General features: G+C 64.7%; 2 protein-coding genes across 5 annotated transcripts in view; one reads left to right on the top strand and one right to left on the bottom strand.

The window, feature by feature from the left end:
* SCNN1D (sodium channel, non-voltage-gated 1, delta subunit) overlaps positions 1-3,972 on the top strand; it is a 7,567-nt gene extending 3,595 nt beyond the window's left edge. Inside the window, exons 3-14 of the mRNA XM_008578167.1 lie at positions 3-321; positions 866-1,073; positions 1,204-1,394; positions 1,610-1,698; positions 1,776-1,939; positions 2,047-2,145; positions 2,248-2,365; positions 2,450-2,528; positions 2,612-2,669; positions 2,850-2,905; positions 2,999-3,074; positions 3,200-3,972. Coding sequence (XP_008576389.1) covers positions 3-321; positions 866-1,073; positions 1,204-1,394; positions 1,610-1,698; positions 1,776-1,939; positions 2,047-2,145; positions 2,248-2,365; positions 2,450-2,528; positions 2,612-2,669; positions 2,850-2,905; positions 2,999-3,074; positions 3,200-3,499 — 1,757 coding nt within the window. The 3' untranslated portion in view covers positions 3,500-3,972. The remainder of the gene's footprint in view (positions 1-2; positions 322-865; positions 1,074-1,203; positions 1,395-1,609; positions 1,699-1,775; positions 1,940-2,046; positions 2,146-2,247; positions 2,366-2,449; positions 2,529-2,611; positions 2,670-2,849; positions 2,906-2,998; positions 3,075-3,199) is intronic.
* Positions 3,973-4,416: 444 nt separating this feature from the next.
* ACAP3 (ArfGAP with coiled-coil, ankyrin repeat and PH domains 3) overlaps positions 4,417-18,074 on the bottom strand; it is a 15,522-nt gene continuing 1,864 nt past the window's right edge. The window contains exons 1-24 of one of the 4 annotated variants that reach the window (XM_008578145.1): positions 17,874-17,945; positions 14,640-14,697; positions 13,769-13,888; positions 13,525-13,578; positions 12,361-12,419; positions 11,643-11,826; positions 11,243-11,287; positions 11,053-11,148; positions 10,897-10,971; positions 10,354-10,365; positions 9,620-9,732; positions 9,476-9,527; positions 9,132-9,232; positions 8,950-9,061; positions 8,521-8,729; positions 8,376-8,445; positions 8,187-8,275; positions 7,904-8,106; positions 7,562-7,666; positions 6,686-6,784; positions 6,357-6,589; positions 6,118-6,227; positions 5,930-6,040; positions 4,417-5,847 (exon numbers count right to left, since the gene is read on the bottom strand). In XM_008578145.1, coding sequence (XP_008576367.1) covers positions 5,700-5,847; positions 5,930-6,040; positions 6,118-6,227; positions 6,357-6,589; positions 6,686-6,784; positions 7,562-7,666; positions 7,904-8,106; positions 8,187-8,275; positions 8,376-8,445; positions 8,521-8,729; positions 8,950-9,061; positions 9,132-9,232; positions 9,476-9,527; positions 9,620-9,732; positions 10,354-10,365; positions 10,897-10,971; positions 11,053-11,148; positions 11,243-11,287; positions 11,643-11,826; positions 12,361-12,419; positions 13,525-13,578; positions 13,769-13,888; positions 14,640-14,697; positions 17,874-17,944 — 2,529 coding nt within the window. In that variant the 5' untranslated portion in view covers position 17,945 and the 3' untranslated portion in view covers positions 4,417-5,699. Of the gene's footprint in view, positions 5,848-5,929; positions 6,041-6,117; positions 6,228-6,356; positions 6,590-6,685; positions 6,785-7,561; positions 7,667-7,903; positions 8,107-8,186; positions 8,276-8,375; positions 8,446-8,520; positions 8,730-8,949; positions 9,062-9,131; positions 9,233-9,475; positions 9,528-9,619; positions 9,733-10,353; positions 10,366-10,896; positions 10,972-11,052; positions 11,149-11,242; positions 11,288-11,642; positions 11,827-12,360; positions 12,420-13,524; positions 13,579-13,768; positions 13,889-14,639; positions 14,698-17,873; positions 17,946-18,074 lie in introns of those variants that run through there. The other 3 variants (XM_008578147.1, XM_008578146.1, XM_008578148.1) reach the window with 3 other exon arrangements.

Raw genomic sequence — 18,074 nt, 5'->3', positions numbered from 1 at the left:
AGGACCCGGGACCTGGAATCCCCCCGAGGTGGGGCGCGGGGAGAGGCTGGTGGAGCTGCATGGCTCCTTCCGGGAGCTGCTCACCTTCTTCTGCGCCAACGCCACCATCCACGGCGCCATCCGCCTTGTCTGCTCCAACCAGAACCGTCTCAAGACCACGTCCTGGGGGCTGCTGTTCTTGGGCGCCCTGGGCACACTGTACTGGCAGTTCGGGCTCCTCTTCGAGCAGTACTGGCGCTACCCGGTCATCATGACAGTGTCTGTGCACTCGGAGCGCAAGCTCTTCCCGTTGGTCACTCTGTGTGACATGAACCCACACCGGTGAGGGCCAGGGTGAGGGTCGGTGTGAGGGATGGGCTCCCCAGTTCTCACCTCTGCAGCCTCGGGACCTCACCCTGGGCGTGGTCGGAGGGAGCTCCTGTCTCAGGTAGCCTGGTTGTTGACAGCCCACCTCCCTCTAACCCTGTGTCCAGCCAGGGCCTCTCATGCCTCTGCAGGGGAGCTCGGGGTGACCAGTGCCACCCTGGAGAGGGCCTCCTAGGAAAGGAGAGCAGGGCAGCATTCCAGGCCGGAAAGTAGCGGGAGCCAAGATGGGGCGGGGCCGCAAGCACATAGGGGGACAGCGGCGCCCACATTGTGGGGCAGCCAGGCTAGAGACCTTGCCTCACTCTGCAGCCAGCGGAGCTCCTGAGTCCAGCTGCGGATTCAGAACCCCCTCTAGACATCCTCATGGCCGCAAAGAGACACAGAGGCTGTGCAGCACTGCGACTGATGGGGCACTGCCATGTGGGCTCGGTGCGGCTGTCCCTAGGAGTGCCCAGGTGACTGACCTGGGGACCCCCACGCTCTGGCCCTGCCCCCCCAGGCCGAGCACCATCCACCACCACCTGCAGGCACTGGATGAGTTTGCCCAGGAGAACATCTACTCCCTGTACAAGTTCAACTTCAGCAGGGGCAGGGACACTCCCTTTGCCGACATCCCCGGCCCCAAGCCTGGCTTCCAGCTGGACCGCAGGATCCAGCTGCAGAGGCTGAGCCACCTGGGCAGCCAGTACAAAGTGGGATTCAGACTGGTGAGTGTCCCCGGCCCCAGACAAGGCAGGGCCCCTGGTGTGCCGACCCCGTAGGGCGTCACCAGGGAGGACGTGCTCGGTGTGGGCAGGGGAGGGGCTGTGTCCGCAGAACCCACTCGTTCCCTTCCAGTGTAACAGCACCGGCGGAGACTGCTTCTACCGCGCCTACTCGTCCGGCGTGACAGCCGTGCGGGAGTGGTATCGCTTCCACTACGTGAACATCCTGGCTCTGTTGCCCACCGCCCATGAGGACAGCCACCAAAGCCACGGCAGCCACTTTGTCTTCTCCTGCCGCTATGACAGCAAGGACTGCCAGGCCCGGTGAGTGGGGCAGGGCTGGGTGGTCCACTCCCCTCTGCCCTCCCAGCAGAGCGTGGTCCCACACCTGGGGTCCAGCTGGCTGGACACTGGGAGCTGCCCAAGGCTGGCCACAAGCAGCTACCTATAGAGATGAGGCAGGCTGTGACCCACAGGCCGCATGCGATGGGGTGCCTGGTGGCAGGTGTACATGGTCTGAGCGTGGCCCTGGGTTCCAGGCACTTCCAGACTTTCCACCACCCCACCTATGGCAGCTGCTACACCTTTAATGGCAACTGGACTGCGCAGCGCCCCGGCATCACCCATGGTGAGTGCCAGCCCTGGCAGGCGTGTGGGCAAGGGCACCAGCCAAGTGACCTCATGCTACCGCCTCGGCTTCCCCAGGGATCAGCCTGGTGCTCAGGGCTGAGCAGCAGGATCACCTCCCTCTGCTGTCCACTGAGGCCGGCATCAAGGTCATGGTTCACGGGCATCACCACCCGCCCTTCCTGGAGCACCATGGCTTCAGCATCCGGCCAGGGACAGAGACCACCATTGGCATCCGGGAGGTGGGCCGGCCTCTAAGGCCAACCCTTGGGCTCTGGGACCTCCTGCCTGGTGGGGCCTTGGGGGTTGGTGGTGGGCCCTTTAGGGCAGTACTGAAGTTCCCCCTCAGGATGAGGTGCACCGGCTCGGGAGTCCCTACGGCCACTGCACAGACGGCGTGGAGGGTGTGGACGTGCTGCTGCTGTATAACACCTCGTACACCATGCAGGTGAGGCTGGGCCGCTGGGGAGGGGCCGGGAAAGGCGGGGGAGAGTCCCACGGAGGGACTGCTGGCTCCGACCCCCAGCTCCCAGTCCTGCTGTCCCCTCAGGCCTGCCTGGTGTCCTGCTTCCAGCAGCTGATGGTAGAGACCTGCTCCTGCGGCTACTACTTCTACCCCCTGCCGGTGGGGGCTGAGTACTGCAGCTACGCGCGGCACCCGGCCTGGGGTGAGCCCCGCCCACCGCCCGCCTGGGCTGCTGGGGCAGGGTCACTGTGGCTGCTCCTAACGCCCGCCTGGGACCCCTCCCCAGGACACTGCTTCTATCGCCTCCACCAGGACCTGGAGACCCGCCGGCTCCCCTGTTCCTCCCGCTGCCCCAGGCCCTGCAGGTGAGTGGGGCCTTTGGGGTGGGGGTTAGAGATCACTGCCCTCAGTAACACAGCAGGGTGTGACAGCCGGTCTGACCCCCCAGGGAGTCTTCATTCAAGCTCTTCGCTGGCACCTCCCGGTGGCCTTCTGCCAAGTCCACTGTGAGTCCAGGGGGGAGGGAGGGCAACCAGGCAAGCCTCAGCGTCCCACAGAGCCCAACCCTGACAGAGGCAGGGCCGGGGCTGACCCAGCCTGTGCCCCTGTGGTTCTGCCCTCGCACCCATCCGCGGCGCCAGGGCCAGGGTCACGGAGCAGTAGGCATGGGGCACTTCTGTGTGCAGGACTGGATCCTGGCTGTGCTTGGCGAGCGGGGCCCCAGGGGCCAGAGCCAGAGGAAGCCCCTGCTTCCTGGCTCTCTGACGCCCTTGGGGAGGCAATCCCACCATGAAGGTCCCCCTGGACCAGCCCATCACAACCTGCCCCTGCCCAGGAGCAACGTCGCCAAGGTGAACATCTTCTACCAGGAGCTCAACTACCGCACGGTGGATGAGACACCCGTGTACTCGGTGAGCCCAGGGACCAGACTGGGGCGGGGGCAGGGCCAGCGCTGGCCACACCCACCGGAGGCCCTGCACAGGGGGCTGCACAGGTGCACAAGGCCCCAACCCCCTCACTGCCCACCAACCCGCAGGTTCCACAGCTGCTCTCGGCCATGGGCAGCCTCTGGAGCCTGTGGTTTGGCTCGTCTGTCCTCTCTGTCCTGGAGCTGCTGGAACTGCTGCTGGACGCCACCGCCCTTGCCCTGCTTCTGGGTTTCCGCCGGTTCCGTGGGGCCAGCACTGCCTTGGGGGCACCCCACACCATGCCAGAAGCTGGCGTATGCCCACCGTCTACAGGCACACCAAATGATGTCCAGGGACCCGGCCAGCCTCGTCTCCCACAGATGTTTCCAGGGGCCCTGGCGGGAGTCTGGGCTGAAGAGTTAGGCTGAGCTCCAGCCCCTTGAGACTCCTGACACCTGAACCAGCTCTGCCAAGGCCAGCCAATCGCATGGCCCTATCCTGGGAACTGTGGCACCGGTGGGCTCCCCTGGCTGCCCTGGAAGCAGCACAGCCCGGCCGTGGGCAGGAGGCACCAGGCATGTCCCAAGCATCAGGGCCCTTCATCAGCCCACCCACCTTGCCTGGTGGTGGCCTCTCAGGCCTTGAGGAGGCCACAGCAGGGAGGAGGGGAGTGTCCCCACCATACTACATTCTCTTGTTCCAGGTGTGACCGTGTGCATGCGTGTGAATGGAGGTGCCTCTGCACAGTGGTGTGTGTGTGTTTGGCATGTGTGTGTGTGCATGTTTCTGAGTCTGTCCACACCTGTGTGCACACACCAGGGAGCCTGCCTCAGTGTAAGGGTGGCCTCAGGGCAGCCAAGAAGAAGAGTCTGGGCTGCTTTGTAATAAACCCGTGATTCTACCTGGTGGTTAGTGCATGTGTGAACCTCCCCAATCACCCTAAGCCTGGGTAAGCGGAAAACCTCCAGCCGCACCTGACACCTCCTTGGGGCAGACCACATGGTGCGGCCAGTGGGCACAGGAACACTGGGTGCGGGGCCAGGGCTCGCCCAGGGACAAGCCCAGCCCCAGGCCATCCTCACCGGTTGGCGTCCAGGCCAGAGAAGGGTAGAGGGGCCAGGGAATAGGGGCTGGGGGTGTCGGGAGTCAGTTTTTGTCAAAGAAGCCCCAGGCCCCAATCAGAACCCTGGCAGCTTGTCCAAGTCTGAGTGGCATCGTTTTGGGGAAGGGACACCCGTGCTACCCCACTCACAGCTGCCCCTTGGGGAGAGCAGGGGACCCAGAGACCTCCCCCGCTGCTGAGACAGAGCAGAGTGAGCGTGCGAGCCAATGAGCAGGCAGCAGGCACAAGCAGCAGAGGTTTATTAACAGTGAGCGATCGGGGCAGGAGGGCATGGGTCCCGCCAGCCCAAGGCCCAGAGGGGTGGGAGGTGGGGCAGAGCTCAAGCAGGGAGAGGAAGGGGTTAATTCTGCTCTTTAGGGGTCACAGCCAGCAGGCAAGGGAGTTGGGGGCCCCAGTCCAGTGCCAACCTCGCCAGCGATGGAGCCTCCTGGGCAGCGTTTGCATAGTGACCCTCCCACCAGCCTCAGCCTGACCAAGAGACCATTGTTGGGAAGGGGCCAGCCTCTGCCCAGGGCTCCTTCAGAAAAAGGTGCGAAGACATCAGTGGGGACTGCGAAATGGGCCGGGGGACCCCTGGACCCATTGGAGGGCCCAGCACAGGGGGTGAGGTGGGCAGAGCTGGGCCAAGGTGGTCCTCGAGAGTCCACAGAGGAAAGACGTGAGACACAGAGTGCACTCAGTGTGTACAAAACCCACACAGTTGCAGTCCGTAACAAAGAGCATCAGATGCTGGGCGGAAAGTGCCAAAGTTGCTTTATGCATGGGCTCTGGGCCAAGGACCGGGACAAGGTGCCTCCAGGGGAGGCAGGAATGGGTCTGGGCTGTGCCACACCAGGGCTCTTCGTGGCCAGCCACGTGGCCTTGGGATGCCTGCATCCAGCCAGGGCTGAGGGCCCAGGCCAGAGGCCCACCCACCAGCACCCGCGAAAGCCCAGCCTGGATGCTAGGGTCACTAAGTGAGGTACTCGGGTTGGTTCCCTGGATGGACTGTCCCTCCTGCCCTGGGAGGGTACTGGTGGCCAGCCACCAGCCCCAGGGCCTTAGGAGTTCTGGGGTGTGGGGGAAGGACCCAGCTTATAGGTCAGTGTTCTGGGGTGGTAAAAGTGGGGCACGAGGTGACACAGGCCCTGAGGACACAGGGGCACAAGGTGACACGGGTCTTGAGAGTGGTTTGTGACGTGAGCAACCCAGGCCCCCAAAGAAGGGTCACCTGAAGACGGGGTCCTCAGGTGGGGTGAGGGACACCAGACGGTGCAGCACGCTCCGGAAACGTGGGGCTTCAAAAGACTCAGTGCTGGTCCCTCTCCCATCCCGGGGGTCCGGGTAGGTGGAAGGAGAGAAGGGCAGCGAGCAGGGGCTCCAGCAGCGCCTGGGCACTGGGGCTGCCGGAAACGGGCCCATGGTTATCACGGGCAGGGCCGAGCCTGGCCGGGCCGGGATCTTCAGGGGCATGCAGGGCGTCCAGGCCGGGGCAGGGGTCCCGCGGCTGCCCGGCCTGCCCGGCCCTAGCTCTCCTCCAGGTGGAGGCTGATGAACTCCTGGATGCACCGGCGGTACTGGAGCTCCGTGGGGCTGCTGGCCGCCAGGGGGCCTGGTTGGCTGGGGGGTGCCTCGGCCTCACGCATCTCCTCGGCCATGCGCGCCAGGCGGAGCCTGCGAGAGGCGCCAGGTGAGGCCCTGTCCAGCCTCGGGTGACCCCTCCGCCCCGGCGCCCCGCCCCCAGGGCCGCGCTTACAGTGTGACGATGTCAGCGTTGGCCGCCTGCACCGCGATGGTCAGTGGGTCCTGCTGCTCCTGATCCAGGGCATGCTGGTCAGCCCCCCGCTTCAGGAACAGGCAGACCTGGCTGAGGGGTGAGGGGCATGTCGAGTGGGCCCGGGTGCCACGGGCGGGAGCAGGCACGGGAGGGGTGCGGGGACTCACCCAGTGTGGCCCAGCAGTGTGGCATGGTGCAGGGGTGCTCGGCCCCGGCTGTCTCTTTGGTTCACATCGGCTCCATTTTGCAGAAGGAATTCACAGACAATCAAGGAGCCCTGGGGAGCCGGGGCTGCTCAAAGGGGGCCCCTCGCAGGCCCCTGCACCTTGATCCCCAGCCCAGGGAGCCCCCTTCTGGGACTGAGCCTGTTGTCCACCAGGGACAGGCGGCCCCCCACGGCACTCACCCCCAGCACAGCCTGCACCAGCGGGGTCTTGCCCTCGTCCTCCGCATCGGCCCAGTTGACCTCGGCCCCATGGGCCAGCGCCGCGGCCAGCGCGGGGAGGTCGCGGGTGCGCGCCGCACGGTGTGCCAGGAGCCCAGGGTGCAGTTCACGCACGTCAGCCAGGCTCCAGCCCTCGGCCTCTGCCTCAGCGTCCCCGTCCACCTCGCTGCTGGACTCCTCTGACTCCACATTCTCTGCAGGGAGGGAGGCAGTCAGGGCTACAACTCTGGGGGCCAGGGGCACCCCAGGGCTGGGGAGGGGCTGCAGTGAGCTAGGAGACTTGCACCCACCCTCCTCAGTGACGCTGTCCACCAGGGAGCCCGCGCCGAAGGCCAGGACATCTGAGCTGCCATCGGAGCTGCCCCCCAGGCCGCTGTCACTGCTCAGACCTGCAGGACCCATGGTGAAGGGGGTCCTGAGCTGGGAGGTCCCTGACTCCTCCCATGACCCTGGGGGAAGGGTGGAACCCCATCCTCTCTCCAGGGGACTCTCCAAGGGCAGGATCAGCCCCCACTTGGGGGGCAGAGGGGAGCCCTGCCCAAGCTGGGAGGAAAGGAGAGAAAACCAAGTTAACAGCTCAAAGGAGCCGAGGGTCGTCCATCCAGGAGCAAGTCCCACACCGAAGCCCACCTCTTACCCCTCAGCAGGATGTGGCCCACTGAGTGAGCCCTCAGCCCTCTCTGCAGCCAGCGCAGGCTGGAAGGTCCTGCGTGGTGCTGACCTGCGCTGGGGTCTTCGCCAAGCCCTGGAGAGGCAGCCCAGGCAGCCCGGGAAGCGCTCCGGGCCTCAGAAGAGCCCCAGGCCTAGGGCCGGTGCAGCAGCGCCCTCTGCTGCCCGCAGTCGCCTCCTCGTCACCCCATTAGTGCACACACGCTGACCCCCCAGCACACACACATACACACTTGTGTGCACACAGCCCATGCACACATTTGCACACATCGTGGTCATGGCCTCAGCCTTCAGGTCAGCGGCCAAGATACCCACAGCCCCTTGAGATGTCATTCCAGCCTCAGCCCTAAACCCCAAATCCTCCCACCCCGAGACCAGCCTCCTTGGGACGCCGCCACCCCAGCCTAGTCCCTCCTGCATAGAACACCTGTCCTTCTTGACCCCAAGCAAGTGCTGTCCGCACAGTCCACCCGCAAGGGGTCCCAACCGGCACTTACTGCGTGGACCAGCCCCAGCAGCCCCTGCATCGAAGTAGGAAAAGAGGGAATCCAGCTCGTCTGGGCAGAAGAGGGAATCCCGGCGGAACTTGCGCTCCAAAGTGCCTGCTCCAGGGAATGGGTCTCGTGTTCAGATGGGGAAACTGAGGCCCGGGGGGGCAGGGTACCCTAGGTCATGCTGGGAGCTGGGCAGAGCTCCGAGGCGCCCCTGTAAGTCCCTGCCTCCAGCCCACCCACCCCTGCCACAGCGCCCAGGGTTTGGTGGCTCCTCCCCTGGCTGGAGGGAGACCTCTCTCTGGTCCTATCCTATGACATGAGCTGACGGTGCCGCAGCCCTCCCACCTGAAGACAGAGCAGCAATGGAGGGCAGGACAGGCTCCAGCCGGCCCTTGCGGCGGGTGGTGGGGGCACGGGGGGAGCTGTGGGGGCGCTGGCACTTCTGAGCCCGCCAGCGCCTCGGGGCCTCCCGGGCCGGTGCCGTGGGCAGCTTCCGCAGAAACTTCTTTTCCACATATTTGTCTTTGATCCAGGCCTCCTTGTCCTGCCTGGACCAGAGGCAAACATGAGGCTGCACTCACAGGCCGGGCTCCCCTGGCCAGTCTGGGCTGCACGGCACCCACCTCACCTGGGGCTGTTGGCTGTGGGCTTCCTGCTACCCCCACACTGGGCCTCGTAGATCTGGTTCACGGTGTTGTTTCCAAGTTCACACATCAGCTAGCAGGAGATGGGGCGTGTGGGTGACAGGTGGAGCTTGGAGGCCCCAGCTCCCACCACCCCCATGGGCCTAGCAGCCTTCAAGAACCCACACACGCACCTTCAGCAGCTCTGGCTCCCATGAGTCCAGTGTCAGGGACCGCACCTTGGAGCAGTGGACGCCCAGGCTCCTGGAGGGCAAGTGGACGGGGATGAGTCTGGGCTGGCACACCTGAGTCCCGGCCCCGCCTGCCCAAGGCTGGCACCTGTGGATGCCCGAGCACTCGATGCAGAGCAGCACGCCCAGGTTGATGCTGGCCCAGCGGGGGTCCGGCTGGCCGCAGTCACCGCACTGGCTGTTGCCTGCCACGCTCTGCACACGCTGCAGCACGCTCTCGCCCTTAGCACTGCGCTCTCGGGAGTCTGCGGCCGAGTCGATGCTGCTCGTGGATGGGGACGCTGTGCGGTCCAGCCTCTGGGGGAGGGTGTGAGGGGCTGCTCGGTCCTGCAGGGGCTACAGCCTCCTCCTCTCCAGCCCGAAGAGCCAGCACAGGCCACACATGCATGTGTGCATGCGCACACCCACGTGCACACGACCACAGCAGGCACACGCTCACATGCAGCCTGCAGGAGCCGTTTCACTGCAGCACACAGGTGCGTGCACATGCGTGTGGAAGTTGCAGGGAGGGCCTCACCTCACTGTAGCAGCTGTCTGGGCTCTCACGGTAGGCAGAGGCAATGCTGGCCTGCACAGCTTGAACCCAGGCCTGCCGCAGCTTCTCTGAGTCAGCCTGCAGCATGCAGCTCCTGGACGGAGGGGACCATCAGGTCAGGTGGGCAGGGATCCCCCGCCCCACCCTGGGCCCGGCCTACTCACTTGGTGGGTGACACGACCTCAAAGCAGAACCTCCGCTCAATGTCCTCACAGGGCTTCACGGAGCACAGGCGGAGGTCATCCACCACCACCGTCAGCGCGTCCTGTGGGCAGCACCACCATGGCCCAGCGCTCACCCTGCCCCGGCCCCAGCCACCCACTTACTGCTGAACCTGAGAGAGCAGACCACTGAGACCCCAGCGATCTGCTTTCAATGCTCTGACCATTCAGGCTGTGGTGCCTGTTAGTGTCCTCAGCCATGTGCCAACGCCCACCAGCCAGCCCCCCACAGTCCGGGCGGGGAGGGGTCTGGCCAGCCGCAGCCAGTCCCCAGCCCCACAGCGCACCTTCAGCTTCTTCTGGTAGACCAGCTGGCTGTTCTGGATGGAGAACCAGCGCCTGGCAGTGGATGGGGGGCAGGAGGAGGGGAGTCAGGCACAGCCGGCCCGTGTGCACTCTGACCTCACCCCAGCCTGCCTCTGGCCCCTCACCGGTTCCATGTCTTGAAGGCATTGCTGGCCCTCTTGAAGAGATAGCCCTCCATCACCACGCCGCTGGGCGCGTCTACGTCAAACTCCACTTTGGACTCGTCATAGGAGAAGTCCTGGGGAGGACAGAGCCCAGCCCTCAGTGAGCGGCCACCCCCAGAGGACCCTGCACCTAGGCCCACGGGCCACAGGCTCAGATGGGAGACCCTCTGCTCACCAGAGCCACCTCCTGATCTGGGCAAGGACCCCTGCCCCAAAACCCCATGGGGCAGACACCTCACTTTCACAGCTGGGGTCCCGAGGGCTCCAGCCCCCACCTCCAGTCTTATAGGGAGAGGCTGAGATCAGGAAGGAAGCTGCATGCCCCCCCCACATCCTGAGCATCCCATTCATGTCTCCAGCTGCGCTGATCCAAGCAGGCCTGACAGAGCCCCATTCAGGAGGCTCCAGGAGCCACTGAGTGTCCTCTGTGTCCTGCTGTCCAGCAGGCCAGGGTGGCAGAGGAGAGGCCTGGACACCTGCTCTCCAGGCTGAGTGGGGGCAGGAAGGGACAGCCGCTGCCACTCCCACAGGGGACGTGGTCCAGGCTCAGTCTCTGGGCAGCCTCGAGCTCCAAGGCAGTGGGAGGTGTCCTTGGTGCTGAGGAGCCCATGGGGGGGAAAGCAGAGGCACACCCCGCATGGCTCTCCCCCACCACAGACCCCCTCATCTGCACCCCAGGGAGGTCGCTCACTCACCTGCAGCAGCGTCTGAGGGGATAGAGCAGGAGGGGGTGGAAGAAGAGAGATCTGGTGAGTGACAGACGGCCCCCAGCTCCCCAGGCATGACCGCCTGCCCCAACTCCCACCAGGGTCTCTCTTGTCCTGAAATAGCCACTCTTGCCCCGCAGCCAACCTCTGCCTAGGGTGGTGGCCAGGGCCACTGTCCAGCATGTGAGCAAAGGCCCCAGAAGGAGCCAGCCACAGAAGCGACCATGGCTTTGGAAGGAGATCCCGGGTCCTGGCTCTAGCCCGAGGGGGCCACCCCTCCACGCACCCGGCCCCATCATGTTGAGGCCCCTAAGGTTGGGGACCCTCCCTCTGCACATTCCAGAGAAGCAGCCTCTGCCCAGCAGAGTGGGTGTGAGCGGGGCCAGGCTGGTGGGCAGGAGGACAGGCCTGGGAGGAAGGGCGGAGCTTGTGTATGTGCCTGATGGGCCTCCCAGGTCGGGGCAGGAGGGGTGGGGGCAGGGGCCTCCAGTGGCCCCCCAGTGTGCAGGGAGGCAGGGCTGCTGGGCTCACCCGCTGCTGGATGGCTGCGTGCTTGCGCTCCATCTCGCGCTTTTCCACTGCAGAGTCGATCACCAGCTGGTCCAGCTGTGAAGGAGGCATCAGGGAGGGTGGTGGGCACCCCTCCCTGAGACCCCAGCCAGGGCCCTGCCTCTCCCCAGGGCTCACCTCGGCCGCCAGCTTCTTCATGTAGGGGTCCAGCTGGTGCAGCAGGCTGTAGCCCTGCTGGAAGAAGCTGTACTGGGCGTGCATGAAAGACAGCATCTGCAGGCAGGGGCACAGGGGAGCCCCGTGTGTGCCCAAACCCAGCACCCACCGCACGTGCCTGTGCCCACTGCCAACCCCCTGCAGCACTCACAGAATCCAAGATCTCAAACTTCTTCTTGGCCTGGAGAACGTTGATCTGCCGGAGGAGGAGTGAACAGATGGGGTCTCAGGGCCAAGTTCACTCAAGGCCTGAACCTTGCCTGAGTCGACCTGAGCTGCTTGTGGTTCCCTGAGGCCCCCAAGTCATCTTCAGTTCCCTGCACTGTGCCCACTTTATCCGCTCTTGGGCCTGGAATCCTTCCCATGTCTGGACATCTGGTCCCACCCAGGGGTGAAGCCAGAAATTTCCACCCCTGCTCAAAGTCCCTCCAAAGCATCCCGTAAGAGGTCTTCGAGGCCCCGTTTCCTATAGCTCATCCCTACCTCTGGGCCTTTGCCTGGGCGCCCCCCCACCTTTGAGGAGCCAACCGCCCCACTGCCTCGGGCTTGACCTGGAGCACGTAGTCCAGTGCCAGGTGGCGGAAGCACTTTCGGGTGAGGGTGAGGGCGCCCGTGGCCTCTTCCACCTCGTGGGGCCGATGCCTTGGGGCCTGGGCGTTCCGTACCAAGGACAGCTCCATGTCCTCCCGCACCTTGTCAAACTGCTTCTTGGTTTCCTTGAACTTCCGTACGTCCCTGGGGCGAGCGTCAGGTCAGGAGCAGAGGGTCCTGGAGGCCCTGGGGTCTCGTGAACACCCTTTCTCCACTCTTGGCCTCTCCTCTGCTCCAGCGCAGGGCCTCCTTCCCTCCCCTCACTACCCTGGCCCCCATTCACCCCTGCACCCATTGCTGTCCTGATCCCCTCCCCTCCCCTTCGTCCAGGACCCCTGTGCCTTCACCACCTTACTCTCTGGATCTGCCAAGCCCAGCCACACCCCGACTCCTGCCCAGGTGCTCAGCATTAGCCTGACTCCTCCACTGGGGTATCCCCTGGGCACCCCAACCACACATGTGGGCATGGATCTGGGACCCCTGCTTCCACAACCCAGCCCAGTCCCACGTCCCAGCCTTTGCCCTGGCTGACCCTCCTCTGCACAGCCTTGAGTCCTCAACCCAAGATACCCCCTAGACAGGTCCCAGACCCTCCTCCCCATCCTGGAGATGGAGCACAATCCCAGGTTCCCCCACTCCCTGGCACTGGTGGCCCTTGGGGGCCTGGGGGCCACTCACTCCTTGACAAAGTTGTGAAGCTGCTGCCGCACGGATCTCTGCGCCTGGTCAAAGAGGATCTGGGACCGAGAGAGTGGGGTTGTTATGCTCTGCCCCCACATGACCACAGAGATGAGGCCCTACTCGCCCAGGTGACAACCAGGCAAAGCCGTGCCCAGCACTGCCTGAGCCCCAGCAGAGGACTCTGCCCATAGGCCCGGGGGGGGGGGGGGGGTAAATGCTACCCCTGCAGAGTTGCCTTCCAGGGGGGGGGGGGGGGGGGGGGTGTCAATGCTACCCCTGCAGAGTTGCCTCTCAGGGGCCAGGGGAGCGGCCCCCAGGCCTAGGTTGGTGTCCAGAGGTGACAGCTGTGACCACCTGCCCATCCCTCAACCTGGCTCTTGTCCAGTCTAGAGGCCAACACAGTCTCAGATGGGCCCCTCCTACGGCCCCACCCCACAGCGGCCCGCATGGCAGCACAGGGTGACACCCGCAGCCTCCTGGGGCTGGAAGTCACCCAGAGGATAACCAGCCTGCAGTAGGAGGATCTCGGGCCAGGGCCTGGGGAGCGGGCTGGGGTGGTTTGGGGGAGCTCCAGGGGCTTCCGGGGCCTCCTCCCAGGAATGGACTCAGAACCAGACCCCATGTGGAGGAGGGCTGGGCGGGTAAACCATCCTGAGCTGGCTTGTTTCTGAACTTCCCCTGCAGGAAGCTCTGCTCAGTCTATGGCTGTGGTTCCCAGACCACAGTTTGAGGATCCGTGTGTGTCTTGGGCCCTGTTCTGTGTGGCTGTCCACACTAATGCTGGGCCCCACGGGATCGGCCTGGGATGGAGAGCCCCTTCCAGTTGGGGGGACCCTGGATGAACTTCCCAGGGCTCCCCATCCCTAAGCCCCTACTGCCCTCAGCCTGGCCCCAGGATCCCGTCTGGCCCTCCCCTGGAACATGGCAGAGCCCCCAGTGAGGTCCCCCCACCTCTACTGACTCACAGACATGGGGGTGCCCCCCCTCCCGACTGGAGCAGAAACGTGGCCTCCCCTGCAGCTGCCGCCAGCTCAGCACCCTGTGAGCCAGCCAAGCCCCATTCCGGGCTGGGCGGGGCCTGCGGGGAGCCAGTAAGGAGCTGCCTGGACAGAATGACATGGATAAGCAAGCCCGGGACCCCCAGATGCTGGCAGAGCTCACCATGTGGTAGTTGACCATCTCCTGCAGGCTGTCTCCAAACCGCTGCAGACATTCCTGGGGAGAGGCAGAGTAGAGAATCCATGCCAAGAAGGGGATATGGGGGCCAAGGCCATGGGCACCCCCCACCCCCCAGAGGACCCAGCCGCCCCTGGGCAAAGCAGAGACACCCGCCTGCTCCCTGGGCCTGGGCGCCCTCCAGAGGTTAGAGGTCAAGGCTGGGGTCAGAGGGCAGGTGGCCCCTCACCAAGATGACAGTGTCGCCCTGACACTGCTGGGACAGGTCGCGGACGCCACTCACAAAGAGCCTGTTGGTGGTGACATAGGCCTTGCCGGCCTCAATCATGCCGCTGCACAGTTTGACCAGCTGTGGACAGGATGGGGCAGGCAGGGTGAGGACTGTGGCTTCGCCAAGCCAACAGCCCTCATGCCTGCCCTCACCACCACCACCAGGCCAGACGCAGGGGAGGAAACAGCTCCCAAGGTGGGGACCCATCCAGGGTGGCCAGAATTCAACTCAGGGCCCATTACAGCCTGGGACACAGCCGCCCCACACCCCACGCTCCCTGCCTGGTGCCTCGAGGACAGAATAGCAGGCTGGGCAGACAGATGAGTCAAGCAGAGGATCCAGGGCTGGAGTGTAGCATGTGGCCCCAGCCAGGGTCTGCAGGACCAGCCAGGGGGGCTCCTGGACACTGGCCTTCCTCTGCCCCCCTCCCTGCCCTCACCTTGGGCTGCCAACCTGCTCACTGAGAGGCAGGGCTCTGACACAGCAGCTGGTCCCAGCCCAACAGTCAGCGGAGGGGACAGGCGGACACGCGGTGGGGCAGAGACTCACCAAGGCCCACCCCCCCTTGACAGGATGAGGCTCAGGGTCAGCCGTGTGTGTGTGGCATGTGCGCCCTGGGACATGTGTGGTAGGACACAGATGAATGAACAAGGGACAGAGCGGGCCCTGTGCACAGCCCACATGGGACACACATGTGCACACACACACACAGGTGGGTGGGTGTCAATTAACAAGTCCCAGGGCGGGTCCTGCATCAGGCACCCCAGGTCCAGGCTGGGCAGGGTGGGGCGCAGAGCGGCGCTGACCCCGTGCACCCCCAGCCTCGCACCTTGTCCAGTTTGGCCTCGACCTCGACCACGTCCGTCTCCACCTCATCGATGGTGGCCCTGCAATGAGAACGCGGCTGTGGGGCCGGGCGGGCTCCATCTCCCCTTGCACCTCCCCATGGGGGTCTGCATGGGAAGGGACCTCCAGGAAACTGAGACTGGGAGGGGCAGACACCTTGCCCTGGTGGCGGGGGCAGGACTAGGACCCACCCACCACCACCCCAGGCAGGAAGACAGAGTTGACTGTGACCCCCAGCCTGGTCTCCACTGCTGCGCCTGTGACTGGCCAGAAAAGCTATCAGCCCCGGAGGGCAGGGGCAGGGACAGGGACAGCTGTGGGAACCCACAGAGGTGGAGCCCGTGAAGGGGCGGGCCCAGCTTCACTGGCCCCCTCCTCTCCAGGTCTCAGAGCTGACCCTGGACCCATGCGGACCCCCCAGACCAGCTGAGGAGAGGTTCCCCTGGCTCCCCCAACCTCAAAACATCAAACAGCCGTCTTCCTGGCCTCCTTGGACCCACTTCCGCCAGGGCAGCCTGACAATGGGGCTGCCTGAGGAGGGAAGAGTTAACACATGACATCACCAGAGAAGCCACCAGCAGGAGAATCCCCGGAAGGCGAGAGGCAGAGAGGCAGATGGATCGGCACGTGATCCCCCCACTTCAGGAACAGGAAATGGGGAAATAGGGCCAGGATCCCAGCAGCACCCCCACAACACAATCGGCTCAGCTGGCAAGCTGGGCCCCTCTGGCCTCCTGAGGACGAGGGACTACCGGGCATGCAGCTTGGGCCTGGGGCGGGAGGCCAGCCTCCAGGGACAGGTCTTGGGTGGATCCAGCAGAGGGGAGGCCGCCAGGTCTAGCAGCAGGGGGAGGGCATGTTCCAAGGTTTCCCATGCCTGGGGGAGGAGCCTGCAGGTCACAAGGGGCATAGCTTGGTGTGTCCTCAATTAGGGGCTGGGAGTGATGGGGGGAGGGCTGAGGGCACCAGGCTGCCCCAACCAGGGACTTTAGGTCCTGCCTGCCCACCCTGGCAGGACATGGGCTCCTCTGGGGGCAGCCCCCACCCCTTCCCCAGGGGCTAAGGGAACTCCAAATCCCAAATCCCAGAGGAGACAGAGGAGATCTCGCTGTAGTGTGTACTGGGACCACCGGTGGCCTGTGCCCTCGGCAAATCCCACGGCCTGCCCCGCTCAGGAGAACTGCCCTCCCACACCACCTGGAAGTGTGGCAGACCACAGAGGCTCAGACCCAGGACCCTGACCACTACCTTAGCTTCTTCCCTCCCCCTCAGGGGGTCCCAGAACAGAGAAAGGGCCATCTGCCTAAGCCGCTGCCAGAGACAGCTGCACTCAGAGCTGCTGCCCTGCCCTGGGGCTGGGGGCACCTGTGTCTCTGCAGAGGCAGCAAAGGCAGGGCTGCACCCAGGAGCTGACCAACGTTCTCCTGGGGACTAGGTGGGCACTCAGCAGAGGCCCCAAGAGCCAGCACCCTATCCTGGGACCCCCTCAGCTCTCCCTTCCCCAGCCCTGGGGGACCAGCGGGGACCCCCTCCTGCTCTCGGTCCAGGATTTCCTGAGCAGCTTGGAGAATGGGGAGGAGGGAAAGGCCGGCCCTCCTTCCAAAGCCATGACTCAGCGCCTGAAGCCCCACCCGGGGGAGGGGCACACTGAGCAAGGGCCAGGCAGCTACCCTGGAACCCGACCCAGACTCCCGTGCCCCGTGGGCAGCAGGCACTCCTGTGGCCATCACAGCCCCTCCCCAGGCCAGGAGCACAGAGGCAGGTCCTCTTCCCAGGGCTGCAGCAGCCGAGCTCCACATCACAGATCACCTCCTGCCCGCCCTACGCTGGCCCACTCGACAGCCGACCGCCAGGGAGCTCAAGTCACCTCCTCAGTGGCACCTGAGGAAGAGTGGACAGGGGCCTTGGGGAGACCCTCAAACCTTAGGCACATCATAGCCCAACCCTAAAACCCACTGAGCCAAGCTCCTGTGGACCCAACACCAGGGTCAGCCCCTGACTCCAGTCTCCTGCCCCCACCCCAGGCTCAGTCCACACTTTCCCAGGGCAGCCCCTCCCTACCAAAAGGGGCACTGGGCCCCACAGGCCCAGCAAGCTGCTTGTGGGCAGGGGACCCAGAGGCCGATGGAACTCCGGCACCCCGTCCGACCAAGCAAACTTGGCCCAGAACCCTCCACGCAGGGCGAGGGGGAGCACGAGCCTTCAGGGTGAAGCTAGGGTGCCTCTTCCAAGACCAAGCCCCCAACCAAGAGGCCCTGGGCTCACCGTCCCCCATAGCCTTGAGGCCTTGAGGGCCTTGAGGTCAGAGGCTAACAGTGGGGGCCTAGGGTCGGGGTGCCTAAGCCACTCAGACGCCTTTCGCCATTAGTCAGCAACGGAAGATGAAGGAACACAGGATCACCCCAACCCTCTGCCCAGTCCTGGGGCCACTCTCTGGGCAGACCACTGGCCCTCCCTCCCCGGGCTCCTGAGGCCTTCATTGCTGACTCTTTTGCGAGGCGGTTGTGCAAGCGGCATGCTCTAGGGATGCTGAGGCCCACTGGTGCACCCACGCACAGGCCTTTTGCCAGCAGGCCCCCAGACACCCAGCATGCACGCACACGCATGACCAAGCACATGTGCAGAGGCATGGCACAGATGCTTATGCAAACATACGTGCATACAGCATCACAGTGCACACACAGACATATATATACCCAGGGATATGGTGCACACACACGCATAGGCATGTGTACCCATTGCTGGGACACACACGCACAGACTGTGTGCATAGTGACATGGTAAGCAAAGTACACAAATCCACATAGAGAGGTGGCACGTGCACATGTGTGCATGCCCCCACCACCAGTCTGGGTCTCTCAAACCATGCACCGAGCACGCCAGTCCAGAGTTGCAGCTCTCCCACACGTGCGCGGACGTGGCCTGGCATCTCGAGGAAGGGGTACAGAGAGCAGAATTCACACGTGTGCACGGTGCTGCACGCAGGTACACACTTGTGAATGGCACACAGGAGGTGCACAACAGTGCATAACAAATGCCATCCAGTGGGTCAGGCAGATGCACACTTGTGCAAGCGTCCCTGAATGTGTGGTGCGCGCAGATGTACACGCCTGCACACCCAGGAATGACGAAGAACACGCAGACCCAGGGGGACGCAGTTCCTGCCTCCTACCGACACCTCCCACCTGACCTACCCCTCCACCCTGCTCAGCCTCACCTCTCCGGCCCCCGGGTCCCTCGAACCACCCTAAGCTCCAGCTGCCGTCCCGCGGGCTGGAGACGCAGCATTGGGGACGCCCCCCTCCCCGGACCCAGACCACGCGGGCCAGGGCCGGCTGCAGGGCCCGGGAGGGGCTCGGCGCCGTGCAGGTGGCCGCCGCACGCAGGTGCAGACACAAAGCCGGGTGGACATGCCCAG

This window comes from Galeopterus variegatus, unplaced genomic scaffold, assembly GCF_000696425.1.
Source record: "Galeopterus variegatus unplaced genomic scaffold, G_variegatus-3.0.2 Scaffold1637, whole genome shotgun sequence".
NCBI classification, from domain to species: domain Eukaryota; kingdom Metazoa; phylum Chordata; class Mammalia; order Dermoptera; family Cynocephalidae; genus Galeopterus; species Galeopterus variegatus.
This window is presented reverse-complemented; position numbering and strand designations above follow the sequence as displayed.